Raw genomic sequence first — 17737 nt, 5'->3', positions numbered from 1 at the left:
GGATTATATCACACATATGAGTGAAATCATGTGATATTTATCTTTCTCCGACTGGCTTATTTCACGTAGCGTAATGCTCTCCAGTTCCATTCATGCTGTTGCAAATGGTAAAAGTTTCTTCTTTTTTATAGCAGTGTAGTATTCATTCCATTGTGTAGATGTATCATGGTTTTTTAATCCACTCATCTGCTGATGGGCACTTAGGCTGTTTCCAAATCTTAGCTATTGTAAATTGTGCTGCTATGAACATAGGAGTGCATATATCCTTTCTGATTGGTGTTTCTAGTTTCTTGGGATATATTCCTAGAAGTGGAATCACTGGGTCAAATGGGAGTTCCATTTTTAACTTTCTAAGGAAACTCCATACTGTCTTCCATAGTGGCTGCACCAGTCTGCATTCCCACCAGCAGTGCACGAGGGTTCCTTTTTCTCCGCATCCTCGCCAGCATTTGTCGTTTGTTGATTTGTTGATAATAGCCATTCTGACAGGTGTGAGATGGTACCTCATTGTTGTTTTGATTTGCATCTCTCGGATGATTAGTGACTTTGAGCATGTTTTCATATGTCTCTCGGCCTTCTGTATGTCCTCTTTCAAAAAGTGTCTATTTAGGTCCTTTGCCCACTTTTTTATTAAATTGTTTATCTTCCTTTTGTTAAGTTGTATGAGTTCTCTGTAAATTTTGGAAATTAAACCTTATCGGAAATAGCATTGGCAAATATGTTCTCGCATGCAGTGGGCTTTCTTGTTGTTTTGTTGATGGTTTCTTTTGCTGTGTAGAAGCTTTTTATTTTGATATAGTCCCATTTGTTTATTTTCTCCTCAGTCACCATTGCCCTAGAAGCTGTTCGGTAAAGATATTGCTACAACATATGTCTGCTGTTTTGCTGCCTATGGAGTCTTGTAGGATTTTTATGGTTTCCCATCTTACATTTAAGTCCTTTAGCCATTTTGAGTTTGTTTTTGTGTATGGTGTAAGTTGGTGATCTAGTTTCTTTCTTTCTTTTCTTTTCTTTTTTTTTTTTTTTTTTGCATGTATCTGAATAAATTTTCCAGCACAATTTATTTATTTATTTATTTTTAAATATATTTTTATTGATTTCAGAGAGGAAGAGAGAGATAGAAACATCAATGATGAGAGAGAATCATTAATTGGCTGCCTCTTGCATGCCCCACCCTGGGGATCGAGCCCACAATCCTGGCATATGCCCTTGGCCGGAACCCTTCAGTCCGCAGGCCGATGCCCTACTCACTGAGCCAAACCAGCTAGGGCTCCAGCACCATTTATTGAAGAGACTGTCTTGAGTCTATTGTATGCTCTTGCCTCCTTTGTAAAAAATTAATTGAGCATAATGGCTTGGGTCGATTTCTGGGTTCTCCATTCTGTTCCATTGGTCTATGTGTCTGTTCTTGTGCCAGTACCAGGCAGTTTTGTGAACCGTGGCTTGGTAATATAGCTTGATATCTGGTATTGTGATCCCTCCAGCTTTATTCTTCTTTCTCAGGATTGCTGTGGCTATTCGGGGTCTTTTTAAATTCTAGATGAATTTTTGGAGAGTTTGTTCTAGACCTTTGAAATATGCCATTGGTATTTTAATGGGGATTGCATTGAATCTGTAGATTGCTTTGGGTAGTATGGACATTTTAATTATGTTGATTCTACCAGTCCATGAACATGGTATGTTCTTCCATTTGTTTATATCTTCATCTATCTCTTTTTTCAATGTCATCTAGTTTTCCGAGTACAGGTCTTTTAGCTCCTTAGTTAAGTTTATTTCTAGATATCTTATTTTTTTGGTGCAATGGTAAATGGGATTGTTTTTTTTTTAGTTTCTCTTTTTGTGGGTTCATTATTGGTGTATAAAAAGGCCATAGATTTCTGGGTGTTAATTTTGTATCCTGCTACATTGCCAAATTTATATATTAGGTCTAGTAGTGTTTTGATGAAGTCTTTGGGGTTTTTCTATGTACAGTATCATGTCACTTGCGAATAAGGACAGTTTTACTTCTTCTTTTCCAATTTAGATGCCTTTCATTTCTTCTTCTTTTCTGATTGCTATGGCTAGCACTTCCAGTACTATATCGAACAGAAATGGTAAAAGTGGACATCCCTGTCTTGTTCTAGTTCTTAGGGGAAAGGAGTTTCGTTTTTGCCCATTGAGTATGATGTTGGCTGTAGGTTTGTCATATAAGGCTTTTATTATGTTGAGGTATGATCCCTCTATTCCCACTTTGCTGAGAGTTTTTGTCAAGAAAGGGTGTTGTGCCCTAACTGGTTTGGCTCAGTGGATAGAGCGTCGGCCTGCGGACTGGTGGGTCCCGGGTTCGATTCCAGTCAAGGGCATGTACCTTGGTTGCGGGCACATCCCCAGTGGGAGGTGTGCAGGAAGCAGCTGAATCGATATTTCTCTCTCATTGATGTTTCTGGCTCTCTATCCTTTTCCCTTCCTCTCTAAAAAAATCAATAAAATACAAAAAAAAGAAAGAAAAGAAAGGGTATTGGATTTTGTCAAATGCTTTTTCTGCATCGATTGATATGATTATGTGATTTTTGTCTCTCAGTTTGTTTATGTGATGTATCACATTTATTGATTTGCGGATATTGTACCATCCTTGCATCCCCAGAATAAATCCCACTTGGTCATGGTGTACGATCTTTCTAATGTAATGCTGGATCCAATTTGCTAGAATTTTGTTCAGGATTTTAGCATCTGTGTTCATCAAGGATATTGGCCTGTAGTTCTCTTTTTTTGTGGAATCTTTATCTGGTTTTGGGATTAGGGTGATGCTGGCTTCATAGAAATAGCTTGGACGTGTGCCTTCCTCTTGAATTTTTTGGAATAGTCTGAGGAGGATAGGCTTTAGTTCTTCTTTGAATGCTTGGTAGAACTCCTAGCAATCTTTATAAAGCATTCTCACCTAAGTCCTAACTAGTATCTTTGAACAAACACTCCTGGTAGGATTGTGGCATAGGCAGAAGGGAAAGAAAGGGGGATAAAAGAACACAAGAATGAGAGAGTAGAAAAGAGAAGAATATTACATATTTTCTGGTTATCCAATACTTGGCAAAACTTGCGGTCCCTACGGTTATGGTTGGTGCAGACTGAAGGTAGATATTAACCAAGAAAACTATCTTAGGTATACTAAGGCATTTTGACTCTTGAAAAACAATTTTCTGAACAATCCTAAAGTAAGTTGCAATGACTATAAAAGGAAAAAAATCACACTGGTGGGGGTGGAGCACAGTGATACACAAATCTCACAAATGCCTCACAGTTGTGTTTAATCCTCCTGGTTTAATCTTACCAAAACATGTTATAATATTACTGGCACTCCAAGATAAGGGAGATCGTTACCCCTGAAACTAATTTAGAATTATTTATCATTTTGAACCTTTGAGTGATTGCCCCACGTAGGGGATTTCTTAGGAGTGATAGTTTTAAGTGGTATGTCTCTTACTATTTATTTATTTTCACGTTCTGCTCATTCTGTGTCCTATTTTCTGAAAATTTTTCTTAGCAGTTGTCTGGTTTTTAGATGGGGCGTTTAGGCTCTGAAAGCCAACTCTTTAACCTGACTGACTTAACACCTGCCCAAGTTTGTTAGTGCTTTTAATATCTGCTATAGAAATATGTGCTCACATGTGTGTTTTTATATAATGGTAGGGTGGGTATAGCAGCTTCCTAAAACGGGAAAGCAACTGGCTTTTCTGAAAAGACCTTTCCACCCCCACCTTTTTGCAGGCAGCCAGAGTTAATCCTTGCATGTTTGATTGGAACAGCTGAGAGAGTATCTTGCATATCTGAAGGTCTCCAGTAGACTCATGTTGCCTCTGAGTTGGGGCCACCTTCCTCTTTTCTAGTGCTGATCCTGCCAGCTGTCCTAGCCTCTGTTGAAGCAGAGTGAAGGGGGTGTTAAATGATACACAAACATACAGTGTCATGAAAGGGATCCCTTTACTGCATGTCGCAGTGTAACTTCTTTTTTCTTCCATTCCTTTTCATGACACGAGGGTTTTATACTGCTAATCCTAACACCTGTCCCTGCCAGAGACATTGAGAAGAGGTGGTATGTGTGTGTGTGTGTGTGTGTGTGTGTGTGTGTGTGTGTGTGTCTGCGCGTGCGCGCAATCTTGCCCAAGACGGAATAGAGAAATAATACCAGTCCCATCCGCCTTTCCGTGCTTGGATTGGGAGTGTTCCCTCTGACGCACTTAAAGCCTGGAACATATATATCATTTTGGATCCTGGATACCTTGTGCTTCCTACTGTTTTTGCGTGGCACTTTAAGGAGCCCGTGTTCCCTTCCTTGGCTGTCACTCTCTGCCTCGAGTTTTTGGTGGAGTTGTCAGTAAAACCAACAGTAACAGCAAATCTCTAGTGTAGTTTTCAGTCTATAGCTAATAGCTCAGTTGGAGCTTTTTGCTTTTTCCTGAACATTTCTTCTGTGTAGTGTTGAATCTTATTGGGGTGGAAGCCTGGGCTGAACCAAGCTCCGGCTTCATCTGAGCCAGCATACCTATCTGCGTAGACTGGAAGTCAGCCAAGGATTTTTTGGTGCTGCCTAATTCCTTTGGACAGGACAGCTAGTTCAAACAAGGCAAAAGCTTAGGCACTTTTTTGTACTATCTTTATCTGAAGATTTCCCCCCATTGCTATGTATGGTGTATATTGTATGGATTATCAATATCCTGTTGTCCAGGTAAGCTAAGGGTTCTAACTTGTTTTCTAGATACTATTTGATTGATGTGAAGGTTTTATGGTGGAATGAAATGCTTATAAGCTTTCTGTCTTTTGACCTGGTACTATTCAGGGTGTAGATTTCCCAAAGGTTTTTTTGTTTGTTTGTTTTTTTGTGTGTTTTTTTGCTAATTTGCTGTAATAGGAAGTTTGAGTTTTACATAGTATTGAAAGCTGGGCAGGGGTGGTTGCTTTCAACTCTAGAAGTTCTGAAACTTCAATGTCCATGGGTGTGTGCACACATGTGTATTTTAAACAGAGTGGGCTTGGCATTATAAATAACATAAAGCCACCATATTATATAAACTTCAGGCTTTGTTTTGAGTAGATGAGAAGCATAGATGGCAGTTCCCAAATGTTGTTGCTGTATTTTTTTCTTAATGCTGTATTTTCAAGAAAGGTAGAAGACATACTCTACACTTAACTTTTTAGATAATTTTTGTGATAGGATAAGTGGCATCTTAGTTATTAACTTGTTGAAATCTAGAACCAGAAAATGTTAGGCCATTATCAAGCATACTCCTGGATATTTTGGGTTCTGAGTCAAGCTACAATGTTAACCACCTCCAGTTCATGCTCAAATAGCTTTGTTTTCCTTGACCCCACTTTCCTTGTATGTAAAATGAAGGGGTTGGACCAGATGATCTTTCATTTGTCATGGATTCCTTGAAATATTAACTAATTGTGCTGAAAACCTAGAACAGGAAAATAAAAATGGTTAATACAATTATTTCTGAATTATAGATACTACTTGATTTCTCAGTTTGTTTTAGTTTATTTGTGTTTTCATGGCAGTTATTTTTTTCTTTGGTCATTTCTCTAATAATTAGCTCTTAAGTTGGACAGAAATACATAGCGTTAAAGATAGTGACTAACCAGTATATTTTATTAGGTATTTAGCCAACAGGCTAAACCAAGCTATTTTTTAATTTAATTTAATTTTGTTTGTTAATCCTCACTGGAGGATATATTTTTCCATTGCTTTTTAGAGAATGGAAGGTAGGAAGGGAGGGGAAGAGAGAGAGAAAAAAAAACCCCAAACATTGATGTGAGAGAGACACATCGATTGGTTGCTTCTCACATGTGCGAGTCAAACCTGAAACTGAGGTACATGCCCTTGACTGGAATCGAACCGGCAAACCCTTTGGTACACAGGCGGACTTTCTAACAGCAGAGCCATGCGGGCCAGGGCAAAACCAAGCTGTTTTCAATTGGACCTGATGGGGAAGCCTCCAGAGTAAACTCACAGCTCAGTCAGGTCACCAGTATTGAAGTCACATGGGAGGGGATGTGGTTGTCTCATTAACTAGATTCTAACCCGTTGGTCTATAATCAGGGGTCCTCAAACTACGGCCCGCGGGCCACATGCGGCCCGCCGGGTGTTTTTGCCACCGCTGCCTGTCCTGCTTAGCAGCCGACTTAGCAGTGTGCATAGGAATTTGTTCATAGTGGGGTTTTTTAAACTATAGTCCGGCCCTCCAACGGTCTGAGGGACAGTGAACTGGCCCCCTGTTTAAAAAGTTTGAGGACCCCTGGTCTATATACTATATGTTTTATTTGAACTGCGTACGGTTTCCATTTTTTGAGTTATTCAAATTAAGAGCATATTATATTTACCATAATGCTGTTTTGATATATTTGTGGGTCTCATTTATCTATGATTTATTTCTCTACTTGCATAAAACAATAGATCGGTCTATATTACAGCTAAGGCTGGAAATGTCATGAAGCTAGATTAGAAGCAAAGCTTCTTACAAGTAAATATTAATATGTTTTTGAAGAGAAACATCTGTGAACAGTAAATTTCTGAGACCCATGTAGCAAAGTAAGGGACTTGTAATAACTGTAATATAAGCAAAATTGTCTGAGGAAAAGAACTGAAAACGTAAAAATGTTCCCAACGAAGATGGAAGTAATTGGCAATATATGTAAAAACAATTTTAATATGTAAATGAATTTTTTTGAGATAGAAAATTGCCTCCCCCCCAATAAAAGTTGTAGAGTGGATTAAAAAGTTCCTGTTTAGAAATTATGGCAGGTTTGATAAAGTCTTTTACAGTAAAATTGTATCAATTTATGATAAAATGAATTTGCCACCGGAAGTATTTTGGAGCATTAAGATTTAGTACTGGTGAATGTAAGTGTTCTGTATTTGAAACAGCACTTTTCCTGGCTTTGCTCCTTTTGGTAGGTTTATTCTATCTGAAATTGAGGTAGCTTAGAAAGGCAGATAATGGGGTGTTAAAATTTAAGAATATACCCTTCATTACACCACATCAGGGAAATTAATGGGATTAAAAAAACAATTTTAAGTTGAAGGATCCAAAACTATTATACAATCTTAAATGTTAAATCTGTTAAAGTAACAGTTTTCTTTTAGTACCTTTGTAAATGGGTGATAGATGGCTATTTGCTACCCAAATGCTTAACTGTGGTTATAAAATTTTCTTTTTTAGCTTTTGTTATATTCTTATTAAGTCAAAGCTCGTCATTGCATAATAGTTATGATTCTGTACCAGTGCATTAGATAATTGGAAATTATTGAGGACATGGTTAAATAGTATTTTTTAAGACTTGGAAAGCATTTTATCTTATTTCATTTTGTTTTGTATTAGTGGTTAAACAATCAGTGGTTTACAAAGTGGTCCCACCACCCCCCAAATATTTCAAGTACCACCTGGCACCATACATAGTTATTACAGTATTACCGGAAAAGTATTTTTTTCAATGAAGGTTTTGCACCTATTTTTAAAGTTAAGTAAGTTGACCCATGGACAACATGGGTTTGAACTCTGCTGGTCTACTTATATGTGGATTTTGTTTTTTCAATAAATACAGTCAGCCCTTTGTATCTGGGGATTTCTCATCTGAGAATTCAATCAACCCCCAATGGAAAACAATATTTTCCCATACAAATTGCGGGGTCCAAACACAGATCACAAATACTGTTTTCTCTCTGAAGTTGGTTGAATCCTTAGATGCGAACCCGCCCACTGTAGAGTCAAGTTAAACTGAGATTTGGCAGGGGAGGGGAGGGCAAAGGGGGATGTTGGTCCGAGCTCCTAAGGATCACTCTATTCTAGATTTGCTAGGGTTGAGATAACGAACAAAGTGCATCTCCTCAACATGAGGCAATAAAATATTTTAGGTACTTGACCTTTCATTGCTCTTATTGTTAATAAAATCATGTCTGTCTTAAGAGTGTGCAACTGAAATTGCTTATTTTATTAGTTGGAATTTTTGCAGAACCAAACCTGGGCTAAATCAGTTTAAAATACAGGCACAGTAAGTAGATAGGGGCTTGCTAGAGATGATTTAAAGGACAATGAATATCGTATCCCTGCTCAGAGAAAAAAAATCTATTTGAGAAATTGTTTCTGAAATTATTCCTTTGTGTTAAATATTTACTGCCTCTGACTGGATGGTTAAAATATAACTTGTTAGGATGGCTACTGTCAGTCAAACAGAAAACAAGTGTTGGCAAGGTTGTGGAGAAATTGGAACCCTGTACACTGTTGATGGGAATGTAAAATGGTACAGCTGCTGTGGAAAACAGTATGGTGGTTCCTCAAAAAAATTAAAAGTAGAATTACTATATGATCCAGCAATTCTACTTCTGGATATGTGCCCAAGAGAATTGAAAGCAGGGTCTTGAAGAGATATTTGCTCACCCATGTTCATATCAGCATTATTCACAATAGCCAAAAGGTAGATGCAGCAATCTAAGTGGCCATCAGTGGGTGAATGGATAATCAAAATAGGGTGCATACATACAGGGACTATTACCCAGCCTTAAAAAGGAAGGAAATTCTGAAATAAGCTGCAACAGGGAAGAACCAATGCTAAGTGATATAAGGCAGCCACAAAAAGACAAATACAGTATGACTCCACTTAGATGACGTACCTAGAATAGTCAAGTTCATAGAGACAGAAAGTACAGTGGTGGTTTCCAAGGACTCCGGGGACAAGAGAATGGAGAGTATTGTTTAATGCATATAGAGTTCAGTTTTAAAAAATGCAGAGTTCTTTTTTTGTTGTTAATCCTCACCTGAGGATATTTTTTCCATTGATTTTCAGACAGATTGGAAGGGAGGGAGGAGAGGGGGAGAGAGAGAAACATCGATTGGTTGTCTCCCACAAGCACCCCGACCGGGGCTGGGGATCAAACCTTCACTGGGAATTGAACCCACAATCCTTTGGTCCTTTGGTCGACACTCTAACCACTGAGAGTTCTGGAGATGGATGGTGGTGATGGTATCATATTAGGAATATGTATAATAACCACTGAATGTATACTTGAAAATGGCTAAGATGGCAAATTTTATGGTATGTGTATGTTACCACAATAAAAAAAAAAATTGGGGGGATGTAACTGTTGTTGCAAGTTAGGGGTTTGCCTATTATCACAGTTTTTTCTGAAGCAGTTTTACTTAACCTGTTACCAATTGAACACATTCGCACTGATTATCATTTTGAGGTACATGGGCAGTCGGAGGAGGAAGAAGCAGAATCTTACATTATCATGAGTATAACTAAGTGTCCTGATTTGAGGATTGAGGACAGCCAAGTACAACTTAAGGCACCTGGAAGACAGAGAAAGTTACCTATCTAAAAGGTACATTTGGCCAAAGCCGGTTTACCTCAGTGGATAGAGCGTCGGCCTGTGGACTAAAGGCCTCGGGTTCCATTCCAGCCAAGGACACATACCCAGGTTGCGGGCTCAATCCCTGGTAGGGGGCATGCAGGAGGCAACTGATCAATGATTCTTTCTCATCACTGATGTTTCTGTCTCTCTCTCCATCTCCCTTCCTCTCTGAAATCAATAAAGAAATATATTTCAGAAAATCCTATATAATAAAAGGCTAATATGGAAATTGAACAGCAGAACAACCGGTTGCTATGACACGCACTGACCACCAAGGGCAGACGCTCAGCACAGGAGCTGCCCCCTGGTAGTTAGTGCGCTCCCACAGGGGGGGGCGCTGCTCAGCCAGAAGCTGGACTCACAGCTGGCAAGCATAGCGGCGGTTGCGGGAGCCACTCACACCTCTGCGGCAGCGCTAAGGATGTACTACTGCAGGGAGCAGGCCTAAGCCATCAATCAGACATCCCCCAAGGGCTCCTGGACTGCGAGAGGGTGCGGGCCGGGGTGAGGGACACTCCTCCCACCCCCAAGTGCACAATTTTCATGCACCGGGCCTCTAGTAAATAAATAAAAGGTAAATTTGCCTAGCCTATGCTCTGGTGTGCAGAATGCCCTAGAGTGGATGAGTCCAGAGGCTCTCTACTTCTTTGTGGGAAGATGACCTCAGTCTAGAGCAGTGGTTCTCAACCTTCCTAATGCCGCGACCCTTTAATACAGTTCCTCATGTTGTGGTGACCCCCAACCATAAAATTATTTTCGTTGCTACTTCATAACTGTAATTTTGCTACTGTTAATGAATCGTAATGTAAATATCTGTGTTTTCGCGACCCACACGTTGAGAACCGCTGCTGTAGAGCATAAGACCATCGGAAAACACAGATATTTACATTACGATTCATTAACAGTAGCAAAATTACAGTTATGAAGTAGCAATGAAAATAATTTTATGTTTGGGGGTCACCACAACATGAGGAACTGTATTAAAGGGTCGCGGCATTAGAAAGGTTGAGACCCACTGATCTAGAGTGACTTATACATTATTTGATCTCTCATTTTGAGAATTTTTTTTGAGTACCTACTGTGTGCCAGGCACAGGATTTAGTGGTAGCGGTGAAGGAGACAGACATAGCATATTTTAATTTTGGAGAAACAGCACCTCAGTTTTCACAAATTAGTTGGGCATTATTTATTATTATTATTATTGATTGATTTGAGAGAGAGAGAAAAAACATCAATTTGTTGTTCCACTTATTTATACATTCACTGGTTGCTTCTTGTATGTGCCCTTATTGGGGATCGAACCCACAACCTTAGAGTATCAGGATGGTGCTCTAACCAACTGAGCTACCCAGCTACTCACCTGGGGCTTAATTTTTTTATAATCTAGTTATTTATAAATTTGTTAACCTCCCATTCCTTTTCAATATTTGCCTAAGAACCTTTTCCGTAATCTCTCTTAGAATACAGAGACTGTATACATAATTTTAATTATTTGATTCTAGTTGTCTAGAGTTTGGAATTTTTAAATATATGAGTATATTACCCAAATCTAGATAATAATTTATGAAGTGATTTTCTTTTTAATTTCTCTGGTGTCACTTGTGTTTCAGTGTATGTTATTTGTGATCTTGTTCTAAAGGTTTGATTTTGGGGGACAAGAAATAAATATGAGTGTTAGTTGGTTTTATAAGCATATAAAGTCTAAAGCAGTTGATTTCAAATTCTGCTCTCACCTTATTTTCTAGAATGGGTTCTGTATAAGTGAACCCTGTTTGAACTAGAGAAAAGAAGCTAGGAAATAATAGATTTAGCTATAATTTGACTATATTTATATTAAAGGGAATGTTGGGGCAAAGAATATTAAAGTGTTATTGATATGCTTCTGAGAAGGTATTTAATATCTATTAGGTGTAAATTGCTATTTACATTTAATTAGGGCTATTGTGTGGGGGCGTGCTGTGAAGAGCTGTTATATTAACAAGTTTTTATTATTGCAGGAAATGCTGTCCCTTTAATGTTGCCTTTCACTTGGGTGCCAGAGGCAGCCTGGGAAAGGATGAGCAAAACCTGCCTTCTAGTCAGGGACTCTGGGATCTGCTTTTATGGCATTGCTGCTACGTGGGAAGGGAGAGAAGTTGAGTCACATCTGTGTGAGATTGTAAAGGCTAAGAGCACCTAAAGTTGTGAGTTTTTTAATCAGTGAGTTATTTTGTCTAGAATCTGAACTATTATAATAAAGTTGAAAATAGGCCTTTCTCCCACTCTTGTTTTGTACATCTTCTCTAGGCTTCAAATTTCTAAGATACCGGAGTAAATTTATGAAGTGGAAGCTATTTCCAAGTACTCTTTTAGAGGAAAAGAATGCTTTTATAATATTTTGATAACCTCATAGATACTCTTTATTCTTAGGTATCCATGTATGGATAAATAAATGGCTAGTGATAGAAATCAAGGCATTATTGTTTGATTTCAACAAACATTTATTCATCTACTACGAATTCAGGTATTGGGTTAGGACAGTGGTCGGCAAACTCATTAGTCAACAGAGCCAAATATCAACAGTACAACGATTGAAATTTCTTTTGAGAGCCAGATTTTTAAAACTTAAACTTCTTCTAACGCCACTTCTTCAAAATAGACTTCGCCCAGGCCATGGTATTTTGTGGAAGAGCCACACTCAAGGGGCCAAAGAGCTGCATGTGGCTCGCGAGCCGCAGTTTGCCGACCACTGGGTTAGGAACTGGGGATATGAAACACACAACTCCTCTGAAACACTAACCCCAACAGTTGTGAACTGTGGGTTAGGCTCTGAGGCACAGGGATAAGGGGTACCTAACCCACATATGGGAGCAGGTATAGTCAGGAAAGGCTTTCTGAACTAGGGCATCCCTGAAGTGAGCCTTGAAGGATGAACCAGGCAGATAGAAGGCCATATTCAGAGGAGTAGGAGCATAAAACAGAAATACTGTGTCATTGAGGAACTAACTGCATGTTGTTCAGTATGGCAGGGGCAGGAAGAGTGAGGGGTGGGGAGTGACTCTGACAAGCATGCGAAAGCCAGATTATATGTTAGGCGCCACTTAAGAGTTAGGATTTCCCCCCTTTGGGGCTGTGGGAATAATTGAGAATTTGAATCAGGGAAGTGGCACAGTGAGATGTGCATTTGGAAAGACTGCTCTGGCAGTAGCAAGAAGCTCGGATGGGAAGAGTGGTAGACTGGAGGCAAAGAGACAGTTTCCTCGTCTCTAAGAAGGAGATTAAAATATCTCGCCATGAGGATGAAGTGAGCTAATAAGTATTTGCCTGATGGGAAGCCACCACAGAGTACATTCCAAAGAAACGGTAGCTATTTTACCAGTCATGAAATTTAACCATTCCCTCAGACTCCCTAAGACACCAAACATGGTACAGTGGGTACCTAGAATCCAAGCTTCACACAGACAGGTCTTTATCTCCTTTGTCCTTTACTCGTTTCCCCTCGTGCCTAGCACATAGTAGGCACTCAACCATTTGTTTATTTTTTTTCCCAACCATTTGTTAAATGAATTAATGACTTAACTTTGAGAATTTAATTTTGGACTTTTAAATTAGAGATATCTAAATGGGTTGACCATTATTTGGCAGTTGGTTTTTTGTTGTTGTTATTCCTTACCCTAGGATATTTTTTCCATTGATTTTTATAGCGAGTGAAAGGGGGGGGAGGGGGGGAGGAAGACAGAGAGAGAGAGAAACTTCCATGTGAGAGAGATGCATTGATTGATTGCCTCCTGTGTGCACCCCTACTGGGGCCCAGACCAAACCTAGGATCCGTCAGAGCTCCGGCCGACCTCTAATCACTTAGCAGCACTGGCCAGGGTGGCAGTTGCATTTCTTGATCTGGAGTTCAGAAGACATGTGGACCGGACGCAGAAATGTGGAGGTCAGGGTACATGGGTGGTAATTAAAGCGATGGGATGGGTTACATCCCCTAGAGCAAACATATTCAGCAGTATTGGACTTTTTTGAGGTTGGTACCCTTTGGAGATGATGAATCCTATGGATCCTCTCTGCACAGAAGTGCACATATGTAAACAGGTTTCCACAGGGCGCCTGTGTGAGGAGCTCTACCCCTCAGGTGAAGAATCTGTGGTATGCAGTTAAATAGACGTCTGAGGGCACCTCCAGCAATAGCAACAGGTAAAGGGTGGACAGGAAGGAAACTCAGAAGGAAGTCAGTGAACACGAAAAGAGGAAAAGCAGGAAAGACTGGTATCATTTTAAGCTGAGAATTTCCTAAAGGTGAGAGTGCCAAAAACCACAGGTAAGTCAGAGAAAATGTGAAATGTCCATTGAATTTGGCCATCAGACTGGTGACTTCAGTAAGATAAATTTCCATTGACTAGTATGCGGGAAAGGAAGCTAGAGTTCTGGGGTTGCATAAAACATCAAGGAAGCGATGAAGAAATTGAGACAACTAGGAGAAATTCTTTTATTTAACAAATGTTGATTGAGCACCTACCAGACACTATGCTGGAGGCTGGGGATTGAACATGAGGGTGGGTGTGGTCTCCTCCCTTAGCTGACATTCTTACTCTATACTTGCTGGCCCACTTCCCCATCCCCATTCCCCCACCCAGCAAAAGCCCAGAAATGAGTTCTCCTTGGTGCACCACTGGGGACTCCGTGGTTCTGCTGGATCAGAGCCAGGCTATTCAACGGCTCTTCTCTCTCTCGGGCTCCAGGGAGCAAATTGTCCTCTCTAATGTCAGCCTCTAAAGTCAGGGACACACTTGAAAATATCCTTGAGTTTGTCCAATGCTCACAATGATCCTGTTATTTAGTGTGTTTATAAAACTCATTTTAATATTTATTTTTGCTTTAGCTCATACTAACTTGTGCTAATGACTTACATAAGCTGATTATTTGCAGTATTAAGTGTTGGTCCTAAATGTAGAAAAGAGGCATGAATACCAGGCCTAAGGAAACCTTTCTCCTAGACCTAATCCTAGACTTTTTGAATGTGGGGATCTCTCATTTGCCTTTTTATTTCACACACACACACACACACACACACACACACACACACACACACACTTCTCTTCTTGAGGCCTTGTCTTTATGTGTAGAGGCTGCTTCAAGATAGCTGTGCTTTCATAAGGGGGTGTGTGTGGGGGGGGGGGGGGCAGGGAGTCAGGGGAGTCTCTCTTCTTGGTGTCTGGTTTTTTGCCCCGGCACTATAATGGGCCAGTGGATTTAGAGAATGGTATACAGTGATTCTCAGGTTTATTTCTTATATTAGAACTGAAAATATAATTATCCCATAAATAGGATTTAGAATCTTCCAAAAGTATACCAGGTTGCCCCTGCTTTCAGTGAAATTCACCTATCTGTTTTCTGCTTACTCACTTGGCCTTTTAAAAAATTTGACTGCATTTTATCTCCGAATGGCTTTTCAGTTGCAAATTTAGAGAATGCAATATGTTCTATCTTCCAGATCATTTCTAAAAGTGTTAAATAAGAACAAGCCTAGTACTGATCTATTTCTTTCTCATCATGTTTTTTTCCTAATGTTTAAAGATCCTTACATATGGATTTTAGCAAAAGTATACAGATGTCTGTAAAATGCCCAAAATAGTGCTCTTAGGTATTGGAGGTATCAGTAAATAGCTGTGATTGTGCCAGTTTCTCTAGGGTCTATAGATTTAAGTTCCTGTGTTCTTCTTTTTTAAAGATTTTTATTGATTTCAGAGAGGAAGGGAGAGAGAGATAGAACATCAATGATGAGAGAGAATAATTGATTGGCTGCCCCCTGCATGCCCCACCAATGGGGATTGAGGCCTGGGCATGTGCCCTGACTGGGAATCGAACCGTGACCTCCTGGTTCATAGGTTGACACTCAACTACTGAGCCATACCTGCCAGGCTCCTATGCTTTTTTTTTTTTAATTTCTTTATTGATTACAGTATTATATATGTGTCCTTATTCCCCCATTACCCCCCACTCACCCCCTCCCTCCCTCATGCCCTCACCCCCCTGTTGTCTGTGTCCATTGGTTAGGCTTATATGCATGCATACAAGTCCTTTGGTTGATCTCTCCTCCTTACCCCCACCCTCGCTCCTATGTTCTTCACAGAATTGTTTGAATAATTATTAGTTTGAGTGGGAGCATGATGGTATTATATTGGTAATGTACCAACCAACATTATTATACAGTAAATTTTTGATAAGTGTGGTTATACATTTTGCCAAACAATTCTTATAGAGACAGCAAAAAAACTACGTATTCTCAATGTGATTTGTGATTTTTATTTATTTTAAAAATAGGAAGCTTAATTTTGAATTATTCTCTTTGCCCTTTGGGTAATCTGTTAGAGATTATAACATAATAAATATAGCATAACTAAAACATGTAATTAAATCCTTTAGGATCTTATTGGAATGCTAAAAAAATTAGAACATCTACTTTATGAGACAAATAAGAAACATCACAAACTCATTAAACATTCACATAGATAGTTCTATTTGAATACTTAATATAAAGTAGGGAGATTATAAAATTTATAGTCAGAGGTCAAAACTTCTCCAAGGTCATTTACTTGTAAAGGGCCCAGTTAGAACTTAGACCAGGACTTCTGCACTGAAGCACATCTTTGATGCTTTTTTCCATTATTTCCTTTTAATAAGAGAAACTCTTACATTCAATAAATATTCTCCCAAACCTTGTATATCTATAGTACTGTATAGTAACAGTTACTGATTACAATAATGACACAGATGTCCAGTGTGTATGTAAGAAAAGGTTTATGTTTTTCAATAGAGGCTGGAATACAGAAGCCTGGGGATCACAAAGGGTAAATTCTCAGTTAGCCAGAATTTTTAATGAAGCCAGAAGCCTTAAGCAGTCATGTTTAAGCAGACAGCTTTTTCTGAACCCCCACCCCTCCGGGTTTTTTACAGTAGAAAAAATAAGCACTCTAATTACCTTCCTCCTCTCTTTTAGTCCTTTCAGTCATTGGACTTGGTTTAGTTCAAGCAGATTCTTGCATATTCCCTCCCATTCCTTGAAAACCTTTCCAGTAAATGGCCATTCAACAGCTTTTTACATGTTTCTTTAAATCCACTACATCTATAAACTGTGCATCAGTGGAAATGTATATTTAAAAAATTTTGTTTCATTTCTTGTTTATTATATATTCATGGGTGGAATATTCTAAATCTGTATTAACTATTGTAAGCTACAAATGCTTCCAGTGCTACATAGTTAATGCCACCATCGCAGATATTCACTCCTTAAAATATGCCTGCACATGGCGCCTGCCCCTCCCCCTCTCCCCTCCTCCCGTCTTCCCCTCACACACGCACACTCGTACGTACACACACACACACACACACACACACACACACACACACACATGCGTGCGCAAAGCACACACCAAACTGCCATTCTCCAGCAGGCCTGTTTCTGGAGTTGGGAGCTGTAAGCCTGCTGGGAGGGGGTGGGAGGAGGAGGAAGAGGTGGGGCTCTACTCTGATTAATTGCCTTAGGCATTCAGGGGTGGGGCTTCCTTCAGCCATCTGCCTGAGATATGGGAGGGAGCTGGAGAAAGAAGGAGGGGGAGAGACTGCCAGAGAGGAAGAGAAAAGAAAGGAAGAAACACTAGAAAGAAAAAGGAAGAGGGGATAAAGGGAGATCGATCATTTACCCTTAAATAGCTAGGCTGGGGGGGAGGGGGTGGAAAGGAAGGCCGTGGAAGGTGTGCCTAGCACGACTGCTTTGAAGTGTTCATCATTATTCCGGTTGGTTTATGGAGAAAAAGAAAATGGTAACTCAGGTAAGATTTGTGTTTCCTCGGTGTGTTTCTTTTCCCGTTTCTGGGATCTAAATAAAGATATGGGGGTGGGGTATAGCCATTAGAGTTTTAATTATTATTGTCTTCTTAGAGAAGACCAGATTTATTATTATCAACTGAAAAGTCTGTGTGTGTTGTGAGTTCATGAGAGAGAGAGAGAGGGAAAGAGGGATGTATCCGTAGCCTTTCCTCCCCCCACCCTCCGTAGCAGATTCCTGTTTCCTGTACGGTGCAGCTGTAGCTCAGGAAAAACCCTGTGGGGATTTGTCTACCTCTTTGTCTTGGTTCTGAGAAGAGGGAGGGAGAGAGAGACTGCAGAGGTAGGAAGAGATTCTCGCAGACTGCCAAAAAGAGGGGAGAGGGATTGACTTCCTTTTAAGAATTGCAGAGGAATGTGTGTTACAGAGAAATCTGATTCCCAGTTCACTTCGGTTTCTCAGAATTGGCTATGGAATTGCAGTTTTGCTACTTTCGCTCCAGATGGCTTATTAAAAATGAAGACTAGGAAAATGTTTCCGTTTTCCTG

At 39.7% G+C, this 17737-nt stretch overlaps 1 protein-coding gene across 14 annotated transcripts in view; it reads left to right on the top strand.

Annotated features, from left to right (window-relative positions):
- Nucleotides 1-17737, top strand: part of RBFOX2 (RNA binding fox-1 homolog 2) — a 251098-nt gene that overhangs the window by 157283 nt on the left and 76078 nt on the right. The window contains exon 1 of one of the 14 annotated variants that reach the window (XM_054719479.1): nucleotides 16928-17193. The exons of the other annotated variants lie outside the window; for them this stretch is intronic. Within the exon in view, the coding sequence (XP_054575454.1) occupies nucleotides 17167-17193 (27 nt within the window). The 5' untranslated portion in view covers nucleotides 16928-17166. Of the gene's footprint in view, nucleotides 1-16927; nucleotides 17194-17737 lie in introns of those variants that run through there. 14 annotated transcript variants of the gene reach the window in all.

The sequence above is a fragment of the Eptesicus fuscus genome, chromosome 7 (genome assembly GCF_027574615.1).
Source record: "Eptesicus fuscus isolate TK198812 chromosome 7, DD_ASM_mEF_20220401, whole genome shotgun sequence".
In the NCBI taxonomy this organism is placed as follows: Eukaryota; Metazoa; Chordata; class Mammalia; order Chiroptera; family Vespertilionidae; genus Eptesicus; species Eptesicus fuscus.
This window is presented reverse-complemented; position numbering and strand designations above follow the sequence as displayed.